This window comes from Petaurus breviceps, unplaced genomic scaffold (assembly GCF_028583685.1).
Source record: "Petaurus breviceps papuanus isolate PSGF00001 unplaced genomic scaffold, PetGlider_PUasm1.0 186, whole genome shotgun sequence".
NCBI lineage: Eukaryota > Metazoa > Chordata > Mammalia > Diprotodontia > Petauridae > Petaurus > Petaurus breviceps.
In genome coordinates, this window is record NW_027185798.1 from 16,049,342 (window position 1) to 16,073,703 (window position 24,362).

Genomic DNA, 24,362 nt, shown 5'->3' on the forward strand with positions numbered 1-24,362 from the left:
GTGCTACTTGGCCGCCCCTTAAAATTGATTCTTTAGAGCAGAGTTTGTGATTGTCTGGGCCTTTAAATTGTTTTTGCTATGTTTTTCCTTCATTTTATTGCTAAAGATAATTTTGAGTTATCTGTAAAGCTACAGAATATGGCAATTACCAAAGCTGACTTTAAGTTTGATCTAACTTATGAGTTGGTCCTGGTATAATTCCATATAAACAGTCCACGAAACATGCCCCTATACTTATATTTGGCCACTTACACTCACGTTTTAGCTCCCAGAATGACTCGTTTGTCTCTCTGCTGATGTTGTGGATGCCTAAAATCCTTCCCTTTCTCTAGTGTTCTTGGGAGCTCTCAGCCTCTACTCCCCTTGTAATTTCTCATAGTGACTGAAATCTTTACTTTTCCATTTCCTTTTCTGTTACCATTAGAAAGAACCTCAGGAGATCCATTATCAGCAGATGCCAGGCAGTCCTCATTCTGTATGCTGAGATTGGATATAGAGGACAAAAGAGAATACATTTTTCTGTGGACAGTTTTACTAACGGTAGTACCAATGGTTGGCTGTGGTTGAGTTTATGAGCTTTGCTGGGCTACTCTAACAAATTTGTATCATCTTAAAAAATTTTTTTTTCCTTTTTGGAGAGCAATTGGGGTTAAGTGACTTGCCCAAGGTCACTAGGCTAGTAAGTGTGTCAAGTGTCTAAGGCCAGATTTGAACTTGGGTCCTCCTGACTCCAGGGCCAGTGTTCTATTCACTGTGCCACCTAGCCGCCCCATCATCTTTTAATTTTGTATCCATTAGTGAATGAATGCTGAGCTACAAGCAGACTTTGGGAGCTCAACCCTCTGGTGAGTTGGAGGCTTGCCAGCATGGAATTTTTCCTTTGTATCCCTGAACAGTTCTTCCATTACCATAATTTATCCAGAAATGCTGTTTGTTTACCTGAGGAATATCTAACTTCTGTGTCAGTTTTAAATCACTGGTATCTTACTGCAAAATAAGCTAGTATAAATCACCTGCAAAGCCAGTCGATGAGAATCCCTTACTCTTTCTGATTCTACACTTATGTCTCATATAATCAGATGACAATTGGATAAGAACACTAATAACTAATAGTCTTATAAGCCCCTGCAAAGTAAGGGACAAGCATTGTGTTCCACAATTTTATAAATAGGGAAATCAAGGTACAACCAATCAACAAACATTCATTAAGCTCCTGCTGTTATCAGGTAATGTAGGCATTAGACATACAAAGACAAAAATGAAACCACTCCTGCATCCCTACAGAGCTTACGTTCTAATGAGAAATCCAACCTGTACATACTTTGGTATGTATGATACATACAAAGCAGATATAATGAAACTTGCAAGGCACTATAAGCTGGGGGGGGTGAGGGACGTGGGGAAGAGAGATGTTTCGGCTGTAGTTTACAAGTCCCCAGAAGGAAGGGGAGCTGTTTTATTATCCACATAAAAGGCAATACAAAGAAGGGGTGGGTTTGTGGATGTCGGTGTGGGTGTGTGTTTATTGACAATTAAGTGATTATATAAAGAACTAAAAGGAAAAAGAAAGTTCAATTATGTCTTCATTTCTTGACTTGAAAAGTATGCTCTTGTCATTTTTCACTCACGTCCAACTCTTCATGACCCCTTTTGGATTTTTATTGGCAAAGATACTAAACTGGTTTGTCATTGCTGATGAAGAAACTGAGGTAAACAGGGCTAAGTGACTTGCCCAAGATCACAGCTAGTAAGTGTCTGAGGCCAGATTTGAACTCATGAAGATGAGTCTCCTGATACCAAGCCCAGTCAAGTGTATCACCTAGATACCCCATAGTAAAGTACCAAAGAATGAAAACGCTTTCAAAATCAAGTTCCTGAGAACTTCAGGACCGGAAGGAATAAATTAGATGATTGGGAGTTGTAGCAGTTTTCACTTTTAAAAAGCATCAGAAAGGGAAATTCACTTTTCAAAATCTGATTGCAATGCAAAAAAAATGGCCCACATATGTAGTTGTCAATCTTCTCGATTTCACAGCAGAAGTCTATAGTTCAAGCATCTGCCAAGGCTGAAGTATGCTCTGCTGCCCATAATACCAGCCCATGAAGCAGAATTCAGTGGGGATTATTACCCTGAATAACCCTGGAGGTTAGGCAGCTTAAGTGAAAGGATGACACAGTTTCCTGGAATTAGGATGTTGCTGGGTTAGATTGACTTCTAGCGCTGTGTGATGTTAGTTCCATGGTTTGGTTTTGGTCCTTTTGAGACATTTTACCTTAAATGGGACCCTTCACCCCTTGGTGTATATTAGGAATTTTCAATCTGTATGTGAAGGTGTAAGTATGTTACTTACTGAAGCTCTCACTGTTTGAGTTTTCACTTTGAACCTGCTGTTGCCCTGTGGAGAATTGCATGCTATTCATTCTGTAGGTGAGGCTTCATCCTTTTGGCTGTGGAGTCGCATGGAACTCAGTGAGAAGGGGAAGTTGTGGGTGTTTTGTTGTTTTGTCAGCTTGTTTTGGGGATAGGCTGTGTACACCCATAAGCTCCGGTAGCAGGACTTCAACTCTTTGCCATGACTTAGGGATTTGCCTTAGCCTTGAAGTGTGGCTAACTCATTTGTAGAGTAGGGAATGAATGCCAGGGTGAGAGAGCCACAACCGTGATTAAGATCTCAGTATCTGGGAAACAGAATCATAAGCAGCATGATGTGTGGAAATTCTATTCTGATAGTATCAGCGTCACAAATGAAAATAGCTTCCCTTTCTTTCTAGGGCAACCTCCCACCTAAAGTCTGTCAGTGTGTGATGGAATTACCCTGGCCTCTGACCATGACATTGTTATGCATGAGCCTCTGCTGCTTTTAAGCATCTACTCGTGGGTCAAAATGCTTTTTTCCAGAATTAGCCCTCCCAGTGATCTTCCCTTGACTATATTTTCTTTATTAGAGTTTGTACTTTGCTATAAAATAAATATTCCCTTTGAATGTATCAACAATTTTGTTTTCCTATAATTTTCTCAAAACATATTTCCTCACCTTCATTTGGAGTTGATGAACTGTGACCTTTCTGTTCCTGCTCTCAAGGAACTTTTGAAGAGAGTCAGTAATTCTCTTTCTGTGTATGTTTCCAGTACAGTTTCTACTCCCCAGATGACTGGTTTTCGAAATGGCAACTGGCAGTGACTGGGATCTGCTTCATTTTCCCATTTCTTTTGCTGCTGCCTTTAGGACCTTGGGGTCTCACTTAACCAAGACTCGGGGCATTCCTCATTCTCTGTGTTGAGCCTGAATCTGGGGGATATGGACAGAATGTACTTTTTTATAGAAACAGTTTTATCAATGGTGAGACCAGTTGTTGGCTACAGTTGAGTTTGCATAAACTTTGCTGAGCTACTCTTAGCATGTTTCAGTGTCGTGTCTACTGGAAAATGAATGTTGAGTTCCAGTCTTAACCCTTTGGTGAGTTGGAAGACTGCCAGTTCTGAATTTCTCCTTTTCTTTCTCCTTTATGGCCCTGGAGAGTTTTTTCATCACCATCATTTATCCAGAAAAGAAGTTGGGTCAACTGAGAGAAACTAAAGTACTAGGATAACATTGGAGATAAAGTCTTTTCCCATTCGCCATAAAGACTTTGAAGAAAATGTCCTTTAGTGGCCAAAGCAGGGACTGACAGAAGCCAAGATCTGGGGTCTCTTTTCTTGATAACTTTTGGCAAATGTAGCTAATATCTGCTAAGTGAGAATGCCAGTATTAGATTTTTTTTCTGGGTTTGGGGAAGGTTGTAGATTTTCATAAAATACTCTTGGAGGTATTTATTTGAATGAAGTAACCATATACTGTTTGTTGAGCTTTCTTCCTTACTCTGGGAAAAGTCAGATGGTTAATCCTTGAGGGCGAGGACTGTCCTTCTTTTGTCTCTATTCTCTGTACCAGGTACAGAGAAGACTTAATAAATGCTTGTAGATGGGGGCTCTGCAAAACTGATGATGCTCGTCCTCATAATATGCAGACATATGTCTGTTTTTTTCTTTTGTGGTTAGAGATTTTCTACATTTCACTTCATCTGTGTTGGAGTGTGAGAAATGTTTGAGACAGTTAAAGAGCTTTCTAGCATGAATGAAACCTTCTTAATTCTTACCCCAAAGTATTTTTTTTCCTTTTTTATCTTTTCACTTTTTGTCGTCTTAGCGGTTTTTTGTTGTTGTTAAATCCATTTTTTAAAGGAGTTTAAAAAATTTACTCTGAACCTTTGAAAACTGAGGTTATCAGTTGAGGTCAATTTACCTTATTCTGGGATTTTAACTTTGGGGCCTTATGAAAATTATCCATGATGAGGTTTTTGTCATGATTGTGACTCCAGAGAAGAGAGTTCCATTTGATCCCAACACTCTCTGTGCCTCTGTTTGGAGGCAGACTTACAGAGGTTTCTACACGAGTTGTATTCTAGGGAAGCGGAGAATAGATGTAGAATGTCTTCAGTGTTGTTCCCAGGATCCTCATTGGAAGGGCTACGTTTAAAAAGATCTCTTCAAGACAGTCATTGTTCCTGTAGCTCGTTCACACACAGATTTTTCTCAAAGCATGTGGATTTCCTAGGGAACAATTAACATGAAACATGTAAAATAGTTACAAAGATGGAGAGAGAGCCAACATTTCTTACTCTGTGTCAAGCACTGTGCTGAGCACTGGGAATACAAATACAAGTACAAAGAAGGACAGTCCCTGCCCTCAGGAATCTTACCTTTTAAAGGGGGAAGACAATACCTAATGAGTAAGAGAACTGGAGGGGATCAGGTTTGGAATAATGTGTTAAGTTCTGAGAGTCAGCAGCTGAACTGGGAGAGGAATGAAGGAAGAAGTATGGCGGTTTGGGACACTTCCTCAAATGGAAATTCTGTCAACAGAAGGATCTTTGCTTCTCCATTTTTAATCTTAAAGATTAATGGGTGGTATAGATACATTTACAAAAAAAATCAAAAGTACAGGATTTTTTTTCTCTTGTTAAAAATAAATGTACCTAATAGCTTTCCTAATTGCTTACTCTAAACCTGAGGTTGGCCCATTATTCCCTTCCCCTCACTGCCACCCCTTACTCAAGCTAGGCATGGTTTTTGTTTTTTAAAATAAAATAAAACTTTATTGTTTTTGTGCATGTAAAAATCTAAAAACCATTCTTAGCTTGGGTAGATGTCGCCTGGCTTGTTGTTTGCGTACCTTTGCTCTAGGCTGTGAACCATACCTTTCTGATACTGTACTACTCATCTAAACCAAGCACAGCTTCTTTTTTGTTGGCTGTATGTGGTAAGGTCTGATATGAAAGAACCATTGATTGGTATTAGATTAGTCATAAGATATAGGGAGTTACAGAAAGAATGGAATAGCATATGAGCATATATACACTATTAGAAAATAAACTCACGGGTAAACTATAATTTTGTCTGTGTAATTGTGTGTCACAGTGTGGTTAATTAACATAGTTTGCCCACTTTTTTTTTGTGGATGGTTAAGCCATACTCTTTTGAGTGGTTACAGACCTCTTTCACAATTCTTTGCTGTGTTTCAGAGCTTGATGAATTGGTTAATAAGTTTTTAGTAAGTACCTGCTTCCTGCCAGGACCTAGGTAGTTGTATTTGAGGTAGCCTACATACATTGAGGTATGATGTCATCTATTTACAGGAGTGTCTGGAGCTCCTTACCATCAGTGGGGAATTTTTCTTGAACTTGGATTTTGTGCTGGAACTGCTTCATCACAGTGGGAAACACTTTAAGTTGCATAAAGGGGGAGTTTCCCTCTTTTATACCTTTCCTCATTTAGCAAAGTTAGCTATTCTATATCTTTCAATTAATCTTAAAGAATTTTGATGTGTTAATAGGATATACCTTTTGGAACAGAGCCTTTAATGGTCATTTTGCTCTGCCTTCAACTGTCTCTCTGTAATCTAATAAAAGAAAGCAGAGGATCTTGTGTTCTCTCCATCTTTCAGTCATGTGATAATAAAGATGTCTACTGTGAATTAACTCTTGGGAAACCCTCTTCCCTACTAATACTCTTATCTTATAATATATATGTATATGTATATATAATATTATGTAATTTATATTAGAAAATACTCATGCCTTCAATAGGTGTTTCTGTAGATGATTTTCCTAATTATATTCAGATGGCAAAGTAAGAAGAAAGATTAGACATGCTCTCTTGGTCACTTTTTTTGCATCATTAATGAAGGCTGACATTTCCATGTATTTAATGTCTTAGCTTCAGTTATTTTGTCAGTCAGGCTCATTACCTTAACTCCTTTTTTTTTTTTTAAGCATTTGGGGTTAAGTAACTTGCTCAAGGTTACACAGCCATTTCTGGGTGTGGTGCTAAGTATCCGAGCCCAGATTTGATCCCAGGTCATCCCAACTCTGGGGCCGGTGCTCTTACTCACTTTGCCACCTGGCCGCCCCACCTTAACTCCTTTCATCATATTTAATGCCCTCTGCTCAGGGCACTGACTCCTCCTCTTCTTCTACCCACGCCTATGCACAGCCTATGCAACTCTGGCTGCTCGACCCTGCAGCAGCCACAGATCTCCAATATTCAGAGATCTTACTACATGGCAGACATTGACAACAAGGAAACCATACTTAACCAGCAAGATATGGAGGATGTTGAAGAAGTAGAAGAAGAAACTGGTGAAGATGCAGACAATAAAGCTCTTCAGTTAACTGTTCAGATGATGCAGGATCCTCCAGTTCTTGAAGTTTTTCAAGAAAAATTGGATGATTTAGGGCAGGGTAGGGGAACCTGCAGCCTCGAGGCTAAGTCCTCCAGTGGATGCGACTGAATCCAAACTTCACAGAACAAGTCCCCTTAATAAAGGATTTCTTCTATAAAACTTGGCCTCAGTCAGAAGGCCACACCCAAGGACCTAGAAGGCCATGTGTGACCTCGAGGCCGCAGGTTCCTCACCCCTGGTTTAGTGGGAACTTATAGACACATTGAAAGCTTGCCAAATGTTGTTAAGCTTTGTGTGAATGCCCTCAAAAACCTTCAGGTGAAGTGTCTACCAGTAGAAGCCAAGTTCTATGAGGGGAAGTTCATGTTCTTGAAAGAAAGTTCTGTTCTTTACCAGATACTTTTTTAGATAAGAGAAGTGAAATCATCAATGCAGTTTATGAACTTCTAGAGGAAGAATGTGAATAGAAAACAGATGAGGAAGAGATTTTAGAGGAAATTGAAAGAGAAGGCTAAACTTGAAGAAGAGAAAAAAAGATGATGAAAAAGAAGCCCCTAAAAGGGATTCCTGGATTTTGGCTGGCTGGTTTTTACAATGTTTACTTGCTCAGTGATAGGGTTCAGGAACATGATGAATCTTTTCTGAAGCTTTTAAAACATATAAAAGGCAAGTTCTCTAATGCTGGCCAACCTATGAGTTTTACATTAGCATTTCACTTTGAACCCAGTGAATTTCAAAATGAGGTATTGATGAAGACATCGTGGGTGAAATAAGAGCCAGATGCTTCTGATCCCTACTCCTTTGATAGACCAGAAATTATGAGATGTACACTGTATCAGGTAGATTGGAAAAGGGGGGGAAATGTCGCATTGAAACCCCTATTAAGAGGAAACAGAAACACAAGGGACATAGGACTGTTCAAACTGTGAAGAAAAATATTACCCATGATTCAGTTTCCTTTCCTCTTCTGAAATTCCTGAGAATGGAAATCTGGATGCTGATGCAGAGGCTATCCTTGCTGCTTACTTTTTACATGAGTATATAATCCCAAGATTAATATTTGACATCACAGGAGAAGCTGTTGGAGATGAGGAGGAGGAAGAAGGGGAAAAAGAAAATTATCCAGAATATGATCTGAAGGAAGAACTAAATCCAGCCAAGTACAAGCAACAGTGAGCAGTGTGTGCTCTGGCCTTGAGGATTACTGCACTGTCTCAGCCTAAACACAACTTCTTGCAGCCTTGTGTTTTGTATTTTCTCGGTAGAATCGGGTACAATTTTTGTTTAAAAAAAAAAAGAGAGAAAGAAATGACCATTTAAGAACTGTTCAAACTCTAAGTTTATTCTGCCTAGTATTTTAATAGTGTAATTTCTGCCAGATATGTGGAATACAGTGAATCTTCTAACTCATGTCCATTGCTACGTAATTTGGTTCTTGTGATGTCTTTTGTCATGTGACCATCCGACTGTAGCTATGAAAATTATCCAAACTATTATTTGAGACCAGTGTTGGCTTAGGAAAGAAAATAATTTTGAAGAACCAACCAATAATTTTTTCAGCTCAGTGGTTGAATGGATTTAAGTCTGCTTGCACTAGCTGTGACTTCATTTCTTTGTTACAAGAGAAATGCAGTGACATGTACTAACTAGGAGACCAAAGCATTTGAAATTTGATCTGAGAAGAGACTAGTACATGGTTAAGAATTTCTAGTAAGACCACATCTAATATTCATAACTGCTTATTTATGGATTTTTGTGTTTTATTGTGACATAATGATCTACAAAGAAGCTTAGTCATCTTATCAAGGTTATTTTTTATCACTGGGGTGTGAATGAAATCTAGTGTTTTCAAGAAAAGACAAGCTCTTATTTCTAGCATAGTTTATTTCCTTTTGCATACTTTGTGTCATCCACTGGTTTTTCTTTCTCTTCAGTACCATTTGTATCTCTTCTATAAGCACACCTCAATGGTTTTAGACTCAATTGAGGCAGTTCTGTTGTCTTTCCTGGTGGAAAAGTTTGCTATAAAAACCTTTGCAGAACTTTTCTGTCTTTCTTCTGTTTGTTCTTCCATTTTCATCCTTAAGGGTATTCAGGATGACTTTGCTTTTTGGTGTCTGGCGAAGGTTTTTGTTTTTGTTTTTTAACCTGGCTTTCCATTCACTGCTTTTCTTTAGAGGTGATACTGTTCATGACCTTCCATCATAGTTATCCATAAAGTTTAACAATAAATTTCTGTTTTAAACTTAGGTTGTTTTTGGCTGCTGTCTCCTGTAGAAAATAAGTCAAGTGGTTGCTGAATAAAATATTTTTAAGGTTCTTTTTGTCTCTGCTAAAGGTAGTTGATTTATATAAGTTAAACTTTTGCATGGAAAGATCATAATCTGTTTCTATTAGAGAGGAGGAGGAAGAAGAAGGGAAGAAGAATCTAATGAAGAAAATTTCTTTGAATTTTATGATCATCATTATCATCATCACTCATTAACACCTGTTCACATTCTATTTTTCATTTTTCAGTAACTTGTTCAACAGATTGGGATTGAACAGTTTCAGTTGTTTTTTGTTTCTTTTTAACAAAATTTTATTCTTACTTTGTTCATGTATATTAAAGAGTACCCCATGGTTTTTGTGCTATTTCTTTATTCTTATTATGCCTAGTTTCTGCTGATTCCTTTACAAAGTATTCATGGTGTGTAGGCAGGAGGCTTCCTTCATGTCCTCTTCAAGTGTTTTTCCTATTTCATTCCTCACTCTTGCTTCATTTTTTCCAATACTGTATATTTCTTTCCATCCTCACATATTTCTACCTTTGGATTGAAGTCATTGCATTTAAAACTTTAAGTTGATTTAATATAGAGAATATAACCATGCTTTCAAAGAACTTCTCTACCTCTTCTTCCTCTGCATTAGATATTATTGCAAAAGCAACTACTTTCTTCAAATATCATGAAGTACAAGATGACCAAATCCCACATGAAATGATGATTCTTATTGCCTTTGGGTATGGAATAAAACCAACTCTGTTAACTCCTATATTTGCCCTTCCAAAATGGACCTATAATGCAGCTAACCCTTTAGCAACAACTTTTCTTTCTTATTTCATTTATAATGATTGTCATCATTGTTATAGGTGATCTATATGTTGATATAATTTAACCACTGCATGAATTTTGGACAAGGATCTCAGATGCAAAGTAATTACCAATTTGGTAAAGTTGACAGGGTATCTGAAAACTAAGATTCTTAGAATTTTCTTCATTTGTTTTTGCCCTGCTCACTGTAGAAGCCAAAGAGGCTGAACAAAACCAAGAACGATTTTGTAAGTTTCCTTTGTTTTGTGGGTTGCCATGACCAACAGATTTATTACTCAGTGACTAGATAGCTAGTGATGAACATCTAAATATTTCAGGAGGCTAATGCTCAGAAAAGAGACTCTTTCATATTATAGTACCTGTCAGATATGGAGGACCTTAAATGGAAAGAAAATAGATTGTTTTTCATGCTGTAGACAACAGGGAGCCAGTTTTTGGACAGGATTATGACATGGTTGTACCGTTACCTTTAAAAGATTAGCTTGGGATCTGTGTAGAGAATGTGTTATAAAAGGAAAGGGTCTATAAGGACACCAGTTAGGAGACTTGCATAGAAGCCATGTGAGAGATACTGAGGACGTGAGGGAGGATTGTGGCAGTCAATGACATAGATGGGTGCCGTTGGTTACTAGGGAAGAGAATGTAGATCATGAAACACAGACTACTGGAAAAACAACAGAAGGTATGTACCTTACAAATATTAATTCAGAATATCACTTTTTCATATATAAAGGCTAGCAAGTTAGCATGTTATTAAGATCTCAGCAAAGTAAAGATAAATCCTATATAGAATAGCAGTTGGAAGGGGGATATCACAATGTGCAGCTCAAAGTATTGCTTGTAAAGCACATGAGTATAACTGATACTGTGGTGCCTTTACAGACTTAAGAAAGAAAACAACAACCAGCAAACATATTAAAACTTAAAACCGATTGCCTTGATTTGCTTGAATTTTTCTTTTTAAAGAATTCCTTCTGCCAGTGTTTTCTTTGTTTTTTTACTGGAAACTTTCAACCTGAATTGTCTTCACTTAGAACAGCCGTTTGTAACAAATGTTGACTCATTCTGATTAAATTTGTCTCTTCTTGGGCTTTTATATATTCTCAAGTGTAACTCGTTTAAGCTCCAAGTTCCTGATGTTGTTTTATAACATCTTGAATCTTTGCTTTACTTCTGTTTTTGTTTCTTTCAAAATTTTAGTATTTCCTTTACTTTCCTTTGCATTGTGATTTGAGAGGAAACAAAGTTTAGCTCCATGTAAAAATAGAGGAAAAATGTTATAATGAAAAGATTGATGGGCTTAGAATCAAGAAAGCCTGAATTCACATTGCATCTCTGGTGCTAGCTTTGTGGCCATGAGCTAATCACTTAATCACTTAGCTCCTCAGTTTCCTCATATCATAGCAGTAGCGTCCACCTCTCAGGGTGGTTATATCAAATGCTAACACAAGTCAGCATAAAGGTGATATATAAATGTCAACTGCTAGAAAGAACTTTCTAGCAGAGTGCTCCAGCCATGGAAGGAGATGCCTATTCCTGTAAATATTCAGGTAGATGTGAGATGATGGTGGAAGGAGCTGCCCATCCCTGTAAATATTCAGGCAGATGCGAGATGATCACCTGTCAGGCATATTATAGAAGGGAGTCCAACATTGCTGGGAATGGTAGAAGAAATCATTTTAAGAATCTATTGCCAGTCAATTGAGTGGACTTTTAATTTAAATTTGTATGATCTCCATAGGTTCAGTTTTGTAGTATACATTTTAATTAATTATCAGTAAACCTCTGTGGCTATTTGTCTTTTGGGGAGGAGAGACAGAGTAAACATTAAAGAGAAATGATCAATTCACCTATTTTTTGTAGCATAGTAATGTGTGAGACTCTTAATATGAGTTACCCAAATCCAAGAGTAGTTGCTGCATCAGCAAATTAGCATCATTACTTATAATTTACTAATTTTTAAATCCTTTTTTCTTTCTTCATTGTAATCTGCAGTATTGTGAATTATTTTAAAGCTTATGGCCTCATCTCTGATTGCTTGAGTGTTCCCTAAAAGGCACGGGTGCCATGACAGGAAATTTAGTGACTTTCATTTGCTAGTAGACAAGTATAATTTTTATAGTTATGTGAATTTGACTTCATAGACATTCAGAGCTCCAGAAGAACCTGTGAGTGACAATTTTAGAGAAGAGAAAACTTACCTGTTTAAGAGAGAAAATAGAAGGAAAGCAGGACAAGGTAACTTACTCAACGTCACACACCTTGGCCTGGCAGTAGAATTGGTATTAGGACTCTACAGTTGGGTTTCTTCTGTCCATATTCTTTCTCCCATACCAGTTATTGCCATTTTCATGTACTTTAAGAATATTATTAATGGCAAATATGAATTGACTCATTCTTTACTTTCCTTTGAACGTTAGGAGTTTTATTACCTTACTTTTTTTTAACATGAACGTGCATTAATGTAGGTTTAAGCTCCATGTACTATTTTCTTCTGTGTCCTGTTGTTCCAGGAGTAGGTCTTCAAAGTCCCATGAAGAAAAAAGTCTGTGAGTGTGGCCAGGGCCCAGGCTTTGCCTGTTAAGTCCAAGGAACAATTTCCTTTAGTGTGTGAATCCCCCTCCTCAGGCTGGCTGCAGAGTAATGAGCAAGTCACCACCAATCTTGAAGATCATGTGAGCCATTTTAGAGGGCAGGGCCTGATCCCTAAGGAAGGGAGACCTCTTTTATACAAGGAAAACCAGCCACATACAAATGGACCAAAGTTCCATATGTCTAAAGGATTGTAAAATTATACATACCTTTTGACCCAGCAATACCACTGCTAGGTATGTAACCTGAAGAGATCAAAGAAAAAAGAAAAGGACCTACTTGTACAGCAACATTTATAGCAACTTTTTTTGTGGTAGCAAAGAATTGGAAATTGAGGGGATGCCCATCAGTTGATGAATGGTTGAGCGAGTTATACAATGTGATTGTGATGGAATCCTATTGTGTTGCAAGAAAGGGCAGAGGAGATAGTTTCAAAGTAAAGTGAATAGGACTAGAAGAACACTGTATACAATAAATACCAATATTTTAAAAATATTTTCTAGTTACATGTAAAAGGAGTTTTTAATATCCATTTTTTATTTTATTTTTTTGCTTTTTGGAGAAAGGAAAACAGGGCAGTTGGGGTTAAGTGACTTGCCCAAGGTAACATGGCTGGTTTTGTGTTAAGTGTCTGAGGCCAGATTTGAACTCAGGTCCTCCTGACTCCAGGGCTGGTGGTCTATTCACTGCACCACCTAGCCTCCCCACCTCCCTTTTTATTTGTAGGGGGGAAGGTAGGGCAGTGGGGGTTAAGTGACTTGCCCAAGGTCACACAGCTAGTAAGTGTTAAGTGTGCGAGGCCGGATTTGAACTCAGCTCCTTCTGACTCCAGGGCCGGTACTATATTCACTTCGCCACCTAGCCACCCCCCCCCCCACATCCATTTTTTAAAAGTGTGATTTCCAAATTCTCTCTGTCCTTCCTCCTCATTGAGGAGGCAAGAAATTTGATATACGTCATACATGTCCAGTCATATGAAACATTTCCAAATCAGTCTCACACACACACACACCCTCCCCCCCCAAAAGAAGAAAAACCCAAGGAAAATAAAGAACATTTTTAAAAGTATGCTTTGATCTGTATCGATTACATCAGTTCTTTCTCTGGGGGTAGATAGCATTCTTTGTCTTAAGTCTTTGGGAATTGTCTTACATCAGTGTATTACTGAGAAGAGGTAGGTCTTTCACAGTTGATCATGAGCAATATTGCTGTCACTATGTACCATAGTCTCCTGGTTCTTTTCACTTCACTCCCCATCAGGTCATGTAAGTCCTTTCAGCATCTTGCTTGTCATTTCTTATAGCACAATACAAAAAGAGCTGCTATCAAGATTTTTGTGCATAGAAGTTCTTTTCCTTTTCCTTTGATCTGTTTGGGCTGTAGACCTGGTAGTAGTATTGCTGGGTCAAAGATAGACACAGTATTATCACCCTTTGGTCATAGTTCCAAATTGCTCTCCAGAACGGTTGGATCTGTTCACAACTCCCAACAGTGCAAGTAATAGCAATATTAATCATAATCAGTTGTGAAAGCCTTGGCTGCTCTGATCAGTACAGTGATCCAAGACAGTTCTAAAGGACTCATAATGAAATATGCTGTCTTATCTCCAGAGAGAGAACTGATGAACTCTGAGTACAGATTTAAGCATATTTTCTTTCACTTTATTTTTCTTGCTTTTTTTTTCCACAGTGTGGCTAATGTGAAAATGTTTTGCATAATTTCATATGTATAATGGGTATCATTATTTTAACTTCTAAATGGGCAGGGGACGGACTGAAGGGAAGGAGAGAATAGGGAACTGAAAATAGCAATTTTAAATTAATAAAAAATAAAAGAATTTTCTACGTGTAAAAAACCCCAAACCACAAAAGTTCCAGCTGCTTCTCATCTAAGGAATGACTTACTGTCTTAGAGACTTTATGTGGATAAATGTATGCTCAGATGAATTTTGATCTTTTAAGTCACATGTTCTTTATTACTTTTTAATAGTTTTGTAAAAGTAAATTGTGTTAGTGATAACAGTGGCAGAGTGAAGAGAGCGGCCAACCTTGGAGTCAGAAAGACTCTTGTCTCATCTTTGACCAAGTTCCTGACTTGTTGCTGCTGCTGTTGTTGTTGACTTCTCCTCCTCCTCCTCCTCCTTCTCCTTCTCCCTTCATCTTTCTTTATTGGTTTGCTGTATTTGGGCAGGTCACCTGACTTCACAGTGCCCCAGAGAACTGTCTGAAACTGAGATGTGGTGCAGTTACTGCTCTGTAATAACAGAGACACCACCACCACCACCACCACCAAAAAAAAAAATTGTGCTTCTAGTTTGAGCCCAGACAGTACTTGCTATCACAAAATGATGTTTTATATTAATTGCTTTCTTTACTTTATCTGAAAGGTTTTTGTTCCTGTAACCATTTGCAAATATCTCTAGGAATAGTTTTTGAACAGGTATCCTTCCTTCCATAGCAATCTGCTATCTTAATTTTAATCTCTGAAACTTTTTTTTTTTAATTCTTAATTCCAAATCACTCTGGCTCTTAACTAATTGACTGGTTAGGTGCCAGGCCAGGCCCTATGTGGTCATTGTTTGGGTCCTGATTAGCTCAGAATGAATGTAAATAACAGTTGTTTCTGTTTTGCCCAGAAACCCTGAGGGTCTTCACCTCCTAGATTTTTTTTCTTTTTTGACTAGACAAAAAGGCAATTTTCTGCCTCATTTCTCACATAGCCTTAGTCACTGAATTGATGTTGGCCTCAGTCAAACTGAGACCTGTTAAAAACCTTATCTTGAAAAGGCCAAGGTTCCCCACTGTATCCTGGGCTGTCACCAGTTAGTCGTCCTGATCTTTATCTGTTCACTGGACCCAGATGGCTGTGGAGGAGAAAGTGAGGCTGGTCACTTTGCACAGCCCTGCCTCACTTACTTCCAGTTCACTTGTGTGTCATGGCATCATCTTCCTGATGTCATGATCCCCTTAAGAAAAGGAAGGACAGATATCAATCATCTTATGAGTTAATAGACCAGGAGACCTATTGGATATACTTGGCAATGTTAATTCGAACCTCACAGTTTAAATTTTTCTTAAAAAAAAAAAATTCATCTTTGAACATTCACCCCAGCTCTCCTTCCTGGGAGAAGAGCATGAAAAAAAGATGCCATAGTAGAGTAATCAGAAAGATTCTTTTATTGTTCTTTTCTCCCTTCATTAATACCTCAATCTGCAAGCGAGGAAAAAGTCATTTATCTTATGAAAGTGAGTTAAAATCTGATAATGTGATCCACAGTCCTAGGTATTTGGTGTCTTGTCGGTTTTAGTGGTTGCGCATTAGATGGGCATCCAGAAGCTTTTCATAGTCCCTCTCAGTGACCTGCCATCTCATGGTATGTTGTGAGGAAAGGACTTTATAAACTTTCAAGCAGTAGGGAGAAATGAGTTAATTTTGTTGGCATTGAGCTTAGCCTAGGTTCCTAGGCAAATTGCAAATGCCTGCCCAAGTTCCAACTGTAACAGAGAAATAGACTGGGGTTGAAATATTAGCTTTGTCATTGGCATAGAAGGCAAAGTACCAACATTTGGCAGTTGCTGCCAACCTCCCTGCTGCCCTTCTTTCCTCTCAGCCACCACTGTTTGTTCCTGCCTCTTGGTCTCCATGTGTGTACTCAATAACTTGTATGTGATCAGATGGGAAGAGAATTCTAAGGACGCCATCACTGCTGCTTTTTCATGTTGGCGGGAAAAAAATAGATGGTGTAGGGGGCACACTTGAGGGGAGAGGTTGCTAGGATATTACTCTCTTCTGTACTCACAATATTATTGATAAAAGATCTGCTTTTGGACTTATAAACTTACTGTGAGAAATGATCATCTTACAAAAAAAAAAACAAACCCTTTACGTTCTCCTCAGTGAATTAAGGAAAGATTTTATTAATCGTTTCTTGCCAGAGATGGCAAGACCCAGGTGACCCATAAGGAGACGCCCTTTCCGACAATTACAAAGTCTTTTTATGACTCATCCAGATTTGAATTTCCCTCCTGTGTTCCATTGGGCAGGCATTCCAGGGTTCACAGCTTATCTGAAAATACCTAAACCCCACCCCCAGGTGGGTCTACATGCCCTGCTTACATCTCTCATTTCCACATTTCAACTCTCCCCCCACTATCCTCCTTTTTTTTTAATACTTTAGTTAATAAAGGAAATACCAAGCTAAAAAAATGCTTTTAGTCTCATCCCTGGTTGTCTACATTAGTTTTTATGATCTCAGTTGCTAAGAGAATTGACAAAATTATAAATTGAAGATTCTGTCCAGAATATCCATAAGAAGAGTTCTACTCTCTAAGACTGTGTTGTGGTCAATGGACCCCATCCTAGGTGAGCCACACCTTGTTTGGCAGTTTTTTGGATACACAGGAAAAAGGCCTCAGAACAAAAGGTGTCTGATTTTAGATATGCTGATTAACAGCCAGCATCCCCCACTGCCCTCACTTTTCCATCAGTATGACTTCTTAGGTTTTACAAATTATGTTTCATATAATTTCTGTGGAAACAAAACTCAGTCATCCCTTATATTACCAATAGAAAGGGAGGAGGCAGGACTGCTGAAATGACCATGTTATTGTTTTAAAATAAAGGTGGTGTGCCTTTATATATTATGTGAATTTTTACAAAGTGGTATCCTGAGAACTCAGGGTAGTACAGGTGATAATATGCACATTTTACCAATGAGAAAACTGAGGCCCAGAGAGGTTAAGGGATTTATTCAGTGATATTCAGCAAATGTAAGAGCTGTATGGGTCTTCTGATTCACCAGACCAGTGTCCTTTCTACTGTGATATTAGATATACTACAGAAGCGCAATATCTAATAATAGCTGGACTATTTCTGTCTGACTTATTTATAATGTTGGAAAGATTTTGTGCTACAGAGCTCATTTCAAACGTGGGGCCTCATTTCATTATTTTCCACTGCTGTTGGGTTAGCCACTGATCATAAAGCTTAATTAGCTCTTCCCTATTATTGAAAAAAAGATGTAAACACTGCCTGATTCCATACTGGATCTTTAGCTATCCATCATTTGGCTTGAAAGGTGGAATGTACCTAATACTAAGTAAAGGCAAGTGGCAATTTTCCCCCCTAGGATATCTTCAGAATGCACGATGATGAAATAACTTCTGAAGGTCTGGCAGGGAGCCTGGGGCAGCTTGAAATAGCAGGACCTAATTCACTGGTCATAGTCTGATGTTTTGACTACCAGACTGTACTAGTGGAACAGGCAACAATATGTCTGGATTAGGCTTTTATCAGCCGTGACCTGTGTTTTGGTAGACTTTACAACCAGAGGACATTGTTTAATAAATCACTCTGATCATTTTAGAGGGGGCAGCACATAACTCCATGATGTTATTTATTGTAGATGTTGCAATTAAGATGATTTCCCCAGTGTAGAGTTTGTTTCTCTTAGTGCCTCCCCTTCTCTGTTTTTTTAAAGTGCCACATTGCATTTCTTTGTGTTTTTCAGTCATTTTAGTAATTCCTGCCTCTTCTTTTGTGATTTTCATGGCAAAGAATACCAGAATCACTTCCCATTTCCTTCTCCAGTTCATTTTACAGATGAGGAAACTGAGGCAAACAGGGTGAAGTGTCTTGTCTAGGGTCACACAGTCAGTAAGTGTCTGAGGCCAGATCTTCCTGATTCCTGCCCTGTGTTGTATCTGCTCTACCACCTAGCTTCCTCTACTTGCATTTCTGCTTCATTTGAATTAACTATTTTCTTTGAATTCATCCTATTATGAGACACATGTTTGTCATATTCCAGGAAATAACAAGGGTTTATTAGGGCTTAAAAATTTTTTTTAAACAAATTTATAAGTTTTTTAGCATTTTTTTAAAGTCTTGAATTCAAAATTATCTTACTTCCAATCCTTCACCTAGCCATTGTTAAGCCAAGCAATTATACATATGAAATTATGTGGAGCATATTTCCATATTAGCCATGTCGAAAAAAAACAAGGAAAAAGTAAAAAAAAAAACTTTAATCTGCACTAAGAGTTTATCAGTTCTCTCTCTGGAGGCAGAAAGAATTTTTCAAGAGTCCTTCAGAACTGTCTCGAATCATTATATCCATCAGAGGAGCTAAGTCTTTCATGGCTGATCATTATTACAATGTTGTTATTACTATATACAGTGTCCTCTTGATGCTGCTCACCTCACTTTGCATCATGTTATACCAATCTTCCCCAGTTTTTCGGAAAGCATCCTGCTTGTCATTTTTTATAGCACAGTAGTATTCTATCACAATCATTCGGTTATTCCCCAGTTCATAGGCATCCCCTCAGTTTTCAATTATTTACCACCATAAAAAAGCGGCTATAAACATTTTTGTACGTGGAGATCTTTTTCCTTTTTCTTTGATATAGCTTTGTTTGTACTTTCTTTCATAGGTGTGGAAAGGTAGGTGTGACATGATGAAATGGAAGTTTATAAATTAATTATTTGCTAAGTATCCATTATACCCCCAATACATAGTATAAAGGATATTAAATGAGTAGAAAAATCCAAGTAGCTTCCAATATAATAGTGCCCAAGAACTGGGTTGAGGTAAAAGAAAAATACTTAGAGCATTGGGGATTTTTTCCCCCTTTAAATTAATTTAATTTTAGTTTCAATAAGCTTTTTTTTTGCTTTTTGGAGGGGGGAGACTGGGCAATTAGGGTTAAGTGACTTGCCCAAGGTCACATAACTAGTAAGTGTTAAGTGTCTGAGGTCAAATTTGAACTCAGGTCCTCCTAATTCCAGGGCCAGTGCTCTATTCACTGTGCCACCTAGTCATCCCTTTGATAAGCTTTTGAGTCCTAAATTTTCTCTGCCTTCCTCCCTTCTCCCCTCCCCAAGATGGCATGCAAGTGATAAAGGGCTCTACATATACATTCTTATTAAACATATTTTCACCTTAGTCTTGTTGTAAAGAAGAATTAGAACCACTTGGAAGAACCACGAGAAAGAAAAAACAAAACAAAAAAAGAAAGACCAAACAGTGTTCTTTGATCTGCATTCAAACTCCATAGCTCTTTCTCTGGATGTGAATATTATGCATCATGAGTCTTTCAGAGTTGTCTTAGATGCTTGCACAATGTGGCTATTACTGTGTGCGGTGTTCTCTTGTTTCTGTTGAGCATTGTTTAGAGCAGACTATGCAGGTAGTGCTAGGAAAGTAAAAGAGTAGATGAGCTATAAGAGGTATAAGTATGAAGATAAAATGTCAGTATTTAATAAGGCTGTATTTTCAAAACACAAAACACTAGGGAATGGAATTGCCATTTAGTAAAAGTCCTGGGAAATTGTATAGTTATGGCAAAGAATGGTTTTAGAGCCGTCATACCATATACTACAAGGAAGTCCATTTGAAGTATTGGCTTAAGTACTTTTATAAAGCTATTAAAAAATTGAAGAAATTGTCAACTCTCTCAACTGTGAAAAGACTTCTTTATCAGTCAAACAAATAAAAGCATCATTGTAATTGATACTTGATAGTAAAAAGATGTAGAAATTTTGTGCACAAAAAATTCTAAAGTTAGTAGAAAAGAAACTAATTTTGGGGGGAAAGATTGGCTCAGGTATATCAGATAAAAAAGGGTATGACATCCAGAACCTTCAAGGAATGGATATAGAAGTATAAGACCAATGATACATACTTCATAGCATCAAGAAATTCTGAGGCAATTTATGAAGGAGGAAATCAAGCTATTAATAACGGAAAGATGCTCAAATTTATTAATAAAGGAATCTAAATAAGACTTTTAAATAATACTTTATATCCATAGACTGGCAAAAATAGCTTTAAAATGATAAATTTCCACGTTGGGGGCTATCAGCATAGAATCACTTGAATGTATTATTGTTGGGCCTACAGATATTTTGGAGAAAACATGGCAGTCTAATCAAAATGAAATTTTAAGATTTGAAATAAAAATTAATAAAATGAAAAAAATAAAGTTATTTCTACCACCTTTATTTTGTGATTCCTTTGCTAATACTATATCCCCCAGACACTATTTAATGGTAATTTAATAATAATTTAATTATCTGAACATAATTTTTTCTCTTTTTTTTTTTTTTTTGGAGTGGGGAAGGCATTGGGTTCGTGGTTAAATTGGGGGTAAGTGACTTGCCCAGGATCACATGGCTAGTTTTGTGTTAAGTGTTTGAGGCCATATTTAAACTCAGGTCCTCCTGACTCCAGGGCCTGTGCTCTATTCAATGTGCCATGTAGCCGCCCCAACATAATTATTTCTAATTGCTTTAATTAAAAGATTATTGAGAACCTGACAATTATGATTATTTTCATTTTCAGTGTAGAACAGAAGTTATATTTGTAACCACGACTGTTAAGTATAGCATTTTTAAAAAGTGTATAACAAATTCAACACAGTAATTCCAAAACTGTCCTGAATCTCTGAACTTTCTTCTTCTTCTCTGAACTTTCAAAATCCTTCTTTGATGTTCTTTTTTTTTTTTTTACCATCACTTTCAGCTCTTTCCTCCCTGCCCTGCCCAAACCATCCCTTGTAAGAAAAAAAGAATAAATAAGCAAAGACAAGCAAAATCCACACATTGTGTCTGAAAATCACTTACTCATTTTTTACATTTGGTCTGTCACTTCTTTGTAAAGTAGCAGGAAGCATGCTTTATCATTGGTTTTTCTGGCATTATGACTGATCACTATATCAAAGCGCATGGTTAAGTCTTTCTAGCAACTACCTGGAAATGAAAATAAATAGAAACCAGTTGGAAAGCAGTGATTTGTCTGACAGTTGGAGACTGAATAAATTACATTAATATAATATGTGATTTTTTTGGTCCAGACTTATGATTTCACTGTGTGGCAACTTGCAACAATGGAACTTGGCAACCCAGCTGTTACTTTACAATCCTGAAAGAGTTGCCTGGAGCACTGAAGGTTTACTCAACTGTGCTCATAGGTGTCTGAGACTGGGTGTGACCCCTGCCCTCTTTGACTGCAAGGCTGGCTGTTTATCACTATGCATCCCTGCTTTTCATGGAGTATAGAGATGCTGTGAAACACAAATATGGAGCATAAAAGGAAATGGGGAAAGACTAAGAATCAGAGCTGGAGAGAGCCAGGTGCATTTTAAAGTGAGAGGAAAGGGAGAGAAACCTATGAGTGGTGAATGGACTTCCGTCAGGCCTAGAAAGGGAGACACAGAACAAAAATGGTTTTTATTTTCTTGTTAAGTAAGGCTGAGGTTTGTGGATAAGATTTTGGCCTTTGTTGTATTGATTTCTCTAACTGCTTTTGTTGGTTCCGAAATTCAGTTTTTTGAAAAAATATATTTTGAGAAATATATTCTTAAAATACATGTTGTAGGTCTTTTGTTGAAATGGCTTGAATTTAGAAATTCTAGAATGCATAATAACGGTTTAACTTTTTTTGAATGCTTAGCTCAGAAATTAAATATCGTTATTGTATATATTTATTATTGCAGATAGCTTTACAGTGTACCACATTGGATCACCGCATTTTCTTATTTATTGACCATTTACAAATAACATTTCATTTCAGCAACAAATTGCCCGGCCTTCACAAGAGGAAAAAGTAGAAGAAAAAGTTGAGGAAGACAAAACTGAAAAGACAGAAAAAAAAGAAGAAGAAAAGAAAGATGAAGATGAAAAAGATGAGAAAGAGGAATCCAAGTGAGTTAAATAAATATATGTGTATCTGTACTTTTAAAAGAAAAATTTGGATCCTTTGAGGTTAAAAGAGGTTAAAAGGGAGCATTTGTACCCAGCAAGATGAACCATATTAAACTCTGTTACCTGTTGTGATCAGGGAATAGGAAATGCTGTTTAATTTTTGGTTTAATATTTTCCCTAGATAATGTTCTTGGATTAACAAATTTTCGAATTAGAATACAATTAATATGCTTAATGCCACATGTTACTTATTCTCTTGGATGTGTCAGAAGGCGATGCTGAATGTTTTATGTGTTCTTGTCGCTATTTTGATGATCAGTGCCGTGTGAAAGCACGGTTTAGTAAAAACCCAGTGGGTACCTCCTTTTCCTGTATTGAAACAAAAATATACTAAGATGCCTTGATGTATATACATGGTTTAATCTCATTGTTAATGATGATGCATTGTACACCAGTGCAGAATTTTAAGTCATTAATCCCTTCTCAGGTTGTGCAATTCTTGTTGGTATGATCAACTTAGAGGGCCTGTCCCTGTTGCTAGAAATTTTCCTCAGGAACTTTTTATACCATATTGATAACTCAATGCATATCTTCCTTTGCTCTTTCCAACTGATCAGCCCACCTTCATATCCAGTCTTGCATATCACATTTTATGCAGGGAGATGAATGATTTGTTGATGCTACAGGTTACCTTTTCCATTTCCCTTTTGGTCATTTGCAATTTCCATTTTCTGAGTTTGTGTTGTTTACAGCCATATAATATTATTTGGAGAATATTAGTGTCAGAAATGATTGTCTTTGGCAGCAAGGAGTAACCGTCAAAGGATCATTAGGAGTATTCCAGTTTTCCAAAAGCTAGATGGCCCCTTTCTTTACTTCCTATTTAAGTCTGGACCCACTTCATTATCTGTGGTGCCTCTCCAAGATAGGTGTACTGATAGGCTCACTGAAAGGTTGAGCTCTCCATCTCACTGCGTGCTGTAGTGGAAGAAATGGAATTTGTAAAATATTTGAATTTGACTCTCATTGTTGTGAGTAGTTCTTGGACATAATTGAATTATTCTTTTTTTCTTCATTAAGCTTTTTTTTTTCTTTTTAAAGCAATTGGGGTTAAGTAACTTGCTCAAGGTTACATGTCCAGTTATTTCTGGGTGTGGTGCTAAGTATCTGAGCCCGGATTCAATTCCAGGTCATCCCGACTCTTGGGCCGGTGCTCTTACTCACTATGCTACCTGGCCACCCCTAAGCAATTGGGGTTAAGTAACTTGCTCAAGGTTACACAGCCAGGTGTTTCTGGGTGGGTGCTAAGTGTCTGAGCCCAGATTCGATCCCAGGTCATCCCGACTCTGGGGCCGGTGCTCTTACTCACTGTGCTACCTGGCTACCCCTCTTCATTAAGTTTTTTAAAGCTTGTAGTCAGAATTTAGAGTTGTAAAACCGTGATATTTATTTATATCTGCTAATCTGCAACATCATGCATCATTTTTATTCTTTCTTCCTTAGAGAAAACACCAAAGAGAAGGACAAGACAGAAGGTACATCAGAAGAAACAGAAGAACGGGAGCAAGCCACACCTCGGGGTCGAAAAACAGCCAACAGTCAAGGTCGCCGTAAGGGCCGCATCACAAGGTCCATGACAAATGAAGCTGCACAGGCCAGTGCGGCCGCAGCTGCTGCTACTGAAGAGCCGCCAACGGCACTGCCGCCGCCGCCCGAGCCTGGTGAGCGGCAGCCCAGCACGCCCCTTCCGTTGCCATTCTGGCCACGGACAGAACTCAGCATTAGTTATTAAATGCTTGCTATTAGTCAGGCCTGGTAAAGCATAGAGAGAAGAATAATATCAGTCCCTCCCCTATGAGAACTGGTATTTTAGAAGGAGAAATTAGACTTGTACGTGAATAGCTGTAGTACAAAGCAAAATGTGAAAAGTTAGACAAAATGCTATGAGATTTCACCAGAAGTAGGCTTACCTTTCTTTAGGGTAGAAGGAAGAAATCAAGGAGGACTTCATGAAAGGGCTGAGCTTTATTTTGTGAGCTTTGAAACATAGGTAGGAATTAGTTGGAGAGAATGGAAGCAAAGGCATAGTCTGCTGTGGTCCCCACTTTTTTTACCTTGCCAGATCATAAAAAAGTATTCAGTCTTTGGGAACAGAGGGAGAAGAATTCTTTCTTTTGTAATCATTTTGTTATTATAGAAAAGTTTTTGTGGTCTGATAGTCTTTTGGTAGAAGCAGAAGATACTTTTCATGTGC

General features: G+C 37.8%; 1 protein-coding gene and 1 pseudogene across 12 annotated transcripts in view; both read left to right on the forward strand.

Annotated features, from left to right (window-relative positions):
- Positions 1-24,362, forward strand: part of NCOR1 (nuclear receptor corepressor 1) — a 211,728-nt gene that overhangs the window by 109,409 nt on the left and 77,957 nt on the right. For all 12 annotated transcript variants that reach the window (XM_069089582.1, XM_069089581.1, XM_069089584.1 and 9 more), the window contains 2 exons: positions 21,978-22,108; positions 23,612-23,829. In XM_069089582.1, coding sequence (XP_068945683.1) covers positions 21,978-22,108; positions 23,612-23,829 — 349 coding nt within the window. The remainder of the gene's footprint in view (positions 1-21,977; positions 22,109-23,611; positions 23,830-24,362) is intronic.
- LOC138162435 (nucleosome assembly protein 1-like 1) lies at positions 5,549-8,421 on the forward strand (annotated as a pseudogene).